General features: G+C 42.3%; 1 protein-coding gene across 3 annotated transcripts; it reads left to right on the forward strand.

The window, feature by feature from the left end:
• Nucleotides 1-296: 296 nt before the first annotated feature.
• On the forward strand, nt 297-6,119 carry LOC123395509 (ankyrin repeat domain-containing protein 17-like). 3 transcript variants are annotated; one of them, XM_045090510.1, is made up of 13 exons: nt 382-484; nt 584-655; nt 819-901; nt 998-1,171; nt 1,291-1,419; nt 2,655-2,794; nt 3,440-3,523; nt 3,658-3,771; nt 4,115-4,267; nt 4,839-4,940; nt 5,229-5,399; nt 5,493-5,572; nt 5,683-6,119. In XM_045090510.1, the coding sequence occupies exons 1-13, from the start codon at nt 444-446 to the stop codon at nt 5,702-5,704; spliced, it is 1,365 nt and encodes a 454-aa protein (XP_044946445.1). In that variant the 5' UTR covers nt 382-443; the 3' UTR covers nt 5,705-6,119. The 3 variants fall into 3 exon arrangements, with proteins under 3 accessions (XP_044946446.1, XP_044946445.1, XP_044946447.1); XM_045090512.1 differs by having other exon boundaries at nt 2,655-2,668; XM_045090511.1 differs by lacking the exon at nt 819-901 and having other exon boundaries at nt 297-484.
• Nucleotides 6,120-6,374: the final 255 nt, after the last annotated feature.

Raw genomic sequence — 6,374 nt, forward strand, 5'->3', positions numbered from 1 at the left:
GCCTTCGGGGAGAAGAAAACGAGTGAAAGTGGGGGTGATGGGAGGGCCGACCCGCGGGTGGATAAATGGCTGTGTGACGCCTAAGCGCTCGGCGCCACATATCGGAAGTGCAACGCCTAAGGCGCCACATTGCTGGGGGTAGGGTCGGACGCCAGCATGATCGGGGGTGTGGTGCCTTTGACTAAGACGTCACAGAATATAATGCGGCGCCTTACTGTCGGACCCCACACAATCAAGTTGAAATTAAAAAATTAAATTGAAAAGCAAAGCAAGGGAAAGGGAGTGGGGCCAGAGTGTCAGACCCAACCCCTCCCTTTTCCCGCCCTTCTCATTCCCCCACAGTCCACAAGATTCTTTCGTCCTTGCCTTCCACCGCCACCGCCACCGCCACCGTCACCGCCGCCGGCGAAGGAAGAGAGGGAGGGGAGGATGGGGACCCGGGAATGGCCGCTGCCTCGCATGTACGAGCACTTCCTCGGCAAAGGTGACTGACACCCTAACCTTTACCTAACCCAATCGACCGTCGATCCATCTGCCCTCCCTCCGCCGGCCGTCTCATCGTCCGATTTCGCTTGCTGTGCAGAGCGCGCCCGGTGGCCGCCGGAGGCCAGGTTCATCGAAGCCGCGCACCACGGCCACGTCCGCGAGATCAAGAGTAAGTGCCACATTTCACCAATTCCCCCGGCGTCACTTCGCTCGCCAGATCTGGCTGGAGGCTTAGGGTTTGTCTGCCGTGTGCGCTTCGTTCCCAATCTACCGCAGATTGTGGGCGAGATACGGCTCCAGGATCTCAATTTTGCTTGTGATTTTGATTTTAGGTTGGAGTGCTGGGGCTTGGGGGATTTTCTCGTCACAATTGGGGGTTTTCAGACCAAATTCTTGGCCCCCTTCCTAAGAATCAGTGTCGATTTGTTTCTGATTCTGATTTAACTATTCATATGCTGCGTTCTTGTCCCGATTGGTAACTAAAAATGTCCCCTTTTTGTGTGAACTGCAGAGATTGCAAAGGAGCTGGACGTGCAGGGGCATGGGATCCCGGTTACGGTGGCCAACACCACCTACATGGGCATGAACGCCCTCCACGCCGCCGGTGCACTCGGCAGGCTGCCGGTCTACCGGTACCTCGTTGAGGAGGTCAAGATGGACATCCACAAGCCTGACACCCTTATTGGTAATTTGCTTCCCGATCCTAATGAAAATGCATTGTCCTCTCCACTTGGACAATTTGCGTGGCTTTAATTTATGACCTGACCGTCGACTTTGACCTGTTCGTGTGGATCTTGCTGCTAGATTTCACACCTGTGGAGCATGCTCTCAAACATGGCCGCCTCCCTGCCGTCAAATACCTTCTTGACCATGGTGCTAATCTGCATCTGCAACGCGGAGATAGCACTCTTCTTCATTCAGCTGCAACTCGTGGTACACACAGAAAAGAAATTACTGCCGTGATAAATATCTGTTCTTCCACGTTTGTATATCGGTCACTCTTATATATGATACTTTAAACATAAAAGAAAGTTTAAGCATGTTACATTAATTCGAAATCCTGTTCTACTAGTTTCTGCAGATATCGCACTTACGAATTTGTCCACTGATCTTATTATATGTCGTATTTTATTTTGTTTTAGCCATTGAAAATAGTTACCCCAAAATGTCTGTTTACTTAGTATTTAATATAACTATCTTTTCATGTAAGTCTCTTGGGATAAGTAACCATTTAATAATACCATCTTGTTCAAGATGTTAAAAGTAGTTTCCTCCTAAAGTATGTATTCAGTATGATCGCCAACTTATGCTAACTGATCATAGTGATTCTTTTTTTTCGTATATTTATATTCAGTACAATGTGAACCAACAGATATTATGTAGCAGCAGTAGCTTTCCTCCTTGGCTATTGAAACTTTCTTGCCCAAAAACAGTCGTAGAACACTACAATAATGTAGCAGCAGATATTCTGTCGTGGAGCCTTCTGTTGAATGTGGAGAGGCATGCTGTAGCGATCCAACAAGTGGCCGGATTTATTTTACCAAGAGCTAAGCTAATCTACAATACACAATTTTATTGTTGCTGTATAGAAGAGTTTAGTTGTTGCCATAAATTAAAACAACACCGAGGATCTTAGTTGTTTCTCATGTTCATCAGCATCTGCATATTGTTCAGTCTTAAGAAAATTGTAAACATAGCTGTCACATTAATTCGGGTTTCTGTCTCTCGGATATGTGAGTCCATGTGCCGTCAGCTTGGTACCAATTTCTTTGGGCATTGTATATACCCTTTTATTCCGCGGATCTTCCTGCAGGATATCTATTTCATATGCTGTTTTGTTCTAGCCATTGAAACGGGTTTCCCAAAAATGTCTGTTAACTTAGTATGTTAACTGTCTTTTTAAGCAAATCTCTCGGGATAGCTATTTGATACACTATCTTGTTCTGGCTGTCAGAAGTAGTTTCTCCTTAAATGATTGTTTATTTAGTATGCCTACGTCTTATGGTAACCGATCATGGTAATTCTTTGTTTGCCGTAAGTTTATTCAGGGGCATGTGGACCAACAACATTGCTTTTCCCTACGAGCTATAGAAATTTTGTTGCCCAAAAACGTTTTCTCATGTACTATTAATAGGGTTATGATCTTTGTTTGCCTTCTTTTTCTCCAGGGCAATCTGAAATGGTAAAGTTTCTCCTTTCTAAAGGAGCTCATGTTGATGGAATATCAGATCTTGGGACACCACTCGTTCTTGCTGCTCTTAAAGGACATCCTAGTACTCTCAAGATCCTTTTGCAGCACGGTGCAGATGTACTATTCAAAAGATTTGTTATATGTTGTCTTTTTAGTCCAGTTCTCTCTTTTGTTGGGTCTTTGCTACGTTCTGCAATTGTGCGCACCTGTATTTGAGGGCCTTTTTGGTTGGTAACTAACCATGCCACGCCAAAAGTTAGGCAGTTTGTTTGGCACCCGCACTTGTGGCAAGATTCTTTGCTGCAACATGGGTAGCACGTGTCACGGACTCAAAAAATTGGGTAGGATTCCTTAGGCTTGGCAAAGTATGGCACTCATTTTCATCATCCAACCTTGGACATGCTTAGTAAAAAGTGTGGTAAATATTGGCAACCTTCAGAAAAACCAAGCAGGCGTTGCTCATAGCTTTTGGTGTGTGAGCCACACCAGGCATGGTGGGACCGGTGACCCACACAACAACTCTGAAAAATCACTGGGAACAAAGGGATATATAACTATATAAGCTGTGCTCCTACTCCCTCTGTAAGGAAATATAAGAGCGTTTAGATCACTACTTTAGTGATCTAAACGCTCTTATATTTCTTTACGGAGGGAGTAGAAAAGAAGTATCAGCTCCGCCCATTTTCCCTTACAAATTCAATTTTCTCTTGAAACTGTGTCATATTTTGGCATGAAAATGAAGTACTTTGTTATTTTTTCCAGCCCAACAAGGATGGTGGTCTGTTTGGAATTATAGACGTGGCATTACACAAACCTTCTGTGTCCTGTGTGAAGCTATTGATTCAGGTATGTCATCCTTTGTTTATTATATTTCAGTAGGGATGTAGGATATTCATAAAATTGATGTCTGAGTTAGTTATCTCTTTATTAGCAACTAGACAATGGTATGATGCGCTTGTCTTCTATATTTGATCTGATAGGGTGGAGCTAATGTGAGCGGTGATAATCCTTTGGCAAAAGCTGCAGAGAAGGGCTTAACTGAAGCTATTAAGTGCTTGTTGGAAGCTGGTGCAGACCCAAATGTTGTTGACAGGGTGAGAATGCTTCTTTTTGCCACATATTATTGTGTCTTGCTTGGATCTACAGTTTCAGAATTTCAGTAGACATCTTAATAATTATATGCAACAATCGTATCAGTTATGATGTAAGTACAACTACATCATGCTATCTGCAAGATAACAATAGAAGGCTGTGCCAACTTACCCTTTTTTTTTTTGCATAACCTTGTTACTGTTTCGCCGTTTCCCCTTTGTGTCATGTCTTTGTTAATTTGGCCAGGTGAATAAGATGGTTTGCATTAATCGTGTCTAGAACATTGCTTATTTCCTTATGTTGATTATTGGTTTGCTAAAGGTTAGTTCCCTTGTTCCTCAACAGTTTGGTAGATTGCCAATAGAGTTGGCTGTTGAGTATGGTACACGGGAAGATGTCGCGATTCTCTTTCCTTTCACCTCTCCCATTTCAACTGTGGCCAATTGGAGCGTTGATGGAATCATTAGTCATGTGCAGATGGAAATCAAGCAACTTGAGGTATGTCAATGTAGCAGTTCTCTTGCACACCCACTGCGATTTTGATTCCATGTTAGTCCTCCGAGCAATTTTGGCATCAAGTCGACGTTTAACTAAACTTCATAGATCAAGAATTGCCCAAGCTTAGTTTGCTTCCTGCTAGTCAAATGCACATCTATTTTCTTGCACATGCATACCTGTTAAAGCTCTGTTCTGGAAACTCATTTTATTTGAACGATGTTTATTGGATAGCTTATTTTGCTCAAATGGTAATTCTTACCTCTGAAAAGTCATTTTTATCGGGATGGTGCTTTATTAAATAAGATTTGTTTGAATTATAATTCATTAACGCTGATTCTTTTAAAAATAGCAAGGAGACAAATTCATTTTCTTAAATAGCAATCTCTTTTTCCAGTTTGAGTAGCAAGTGAAAACTGGATTTTCGAATCTTGCATTGATTAAAACATTTGTTTCTTGTATTTATTCACTTCACCTTAACATCTTGCTAGAGTACTGATTCTCCCTCAGTCGCATCTGACCTCTTTAAGTTATGTGTATATATATCTGACTCATGTTATTGTGAGTTGCCCAGGATGATAATTTTGTGGAGAAGAGGATCTCTGACCTAAAGCAACAAGCAGCTGAAGCATTTAAGAAGCAGGATTACCTAAATGCATCAGTGTTCTACACACAGGTACGCTGACGAACTATTTTTTATTTCTAGACTGGAGGCACAGCCATGAAACATGCTTCTCCATTACAATTTATTTGATTTATTATTAAAATCGATTGGCCTTGACAATGTGTAAAAAATGACCAGTTACCTTGTAATACTATCACATCACATGTACTTGTTGAAAGACTAGTCACTAGTGTGTGCATCCTGTCGCACACACTAGTGTCTAGTCTGTAATGTGTAAAGTGATTAGTGCTTCTGGAATGTGTCAACAACGACAATTTTCCTCGGTTTTGTCTCTTGCAGGCACTGAAGATGGATAACTTTGACGCAAAGTTGTTATCAAACAGGAGCCTCTGCTGGCTTCGCATGGGTGATGGCGAAAGGTCTTATGAGGATGCAACTGAATGCAAAAAACTGCAGCCAAAGTGGGCAAAGGCGTACTATCGGCAAGGAGCAGCTCAAATTTTGATGGAGGTGCAGGGGGAGGGTTAATTGAAACTGACAATTTCATTGCTCCTTTCACACGTGTCCTGTCATTTGATTCCACTGTGCTCTTGCGTTCCGTAGGATTATGATGATGCTTACCACTCACTCTTGCGTGCTTTGGAGTTGGACCCGGAAAGTCAAGAGATTGCGGAATTACTCTTGTAAGAGATTCATCTTTCATCTTATTTTTTCTTGACTGATTGATAACATTGCCAGCTGCTTCAGATTCTTAACCGGTGTTTTACATGTTTTGATCAATTGATTCTTGCAGGGAGACTATTGAGGTGGTATGATCAACCCCGCATGCATCTGTGGAGAGAAGCTCTTTTTTTGGTGGGTGTGTGTTCTCAGATTAAAACCTTGAACTTCAAATTATGGCGTCTTTCTGTACGTGATCTGTGGATCGTAGCAGCAGCTTAGAGCAGAACATGTTACTGGGTACCTATTTTGAGTTCTCTGAAACTCGCATCCTGTTAGTATGGAAGTGTGGCAGTGGATGATGAATGACTAACTATCCTGTGAGAAGTGCAGCAATGTAAGTATACTGTTACTAGGGCATCCCTAAATGCTGCCATCCCCCAAATCTTGTGTAAGTGGTCTTGATGTATAACTAAGGCCGGAAAATCATGCACAAGAGGCGATTGCTCAAACCATTGCCATTGATCTGTTAATAGACTTTGAACATCATCAGTCAAGGTTTGAGTTCAATCCATTTCCTCGTTCAACAGGTCATTGCTTTTGTCTACCAGTTTGTGAAGCTTTTCAAGAGCATTTTGTTGCTTAGTGGTGATATTAGCAAGTTTGTAGTAACTAAGTTTCTGATAATTACCAGGTTCACTACTACTTGAGTCAAAAGACGAAGTGTGTTTGGGTACCTTAACACCTTTTGTCATGAAGCAATAGATGGGAGCAAAGTCGTCGTCGTAGTCATTAGTGTTGTTGACGTTGTCATTTTCTTCAAGG

This window comes from Hordeum vulgare, chromosome 5H (genome assembly GCF_904849725.1).
Source record: "Hordeum vulgare subsp. vulgare chromosome 5H, MorexV3_pseudomolecules_assembly, whole genome shotgun sequence".
Classification (NCBI taxonomy): Eukaryota; Viridiplantae; Streptophyta; class Magnoliopsida; order Poales; family Poaceae; genus Hordeum; species Hordeum vulgare.

Coding starts and splice junctions, on each gene's coding strand:
- LOC123395509 (XM_045090510.1), top strand. CDS start 444: ATGGCCGCTGCCTCGCATGTACGAGCACTTCCTCGGCAAAG. Junction 656..818: donor CCACGTCCGCGAGATCAAGA/GTAAGTGCCACA, acceptor TTTTGATTTTAG/GTTGGAGTGCTGGGGCTTGG. Junction 5,573..5,682: donor GAGATTGCGGAATTACTCTT/GTAAGAGATTCA, acceptor TGATTCTTGCAG/GGAGACTATTGAGGTGGTAT.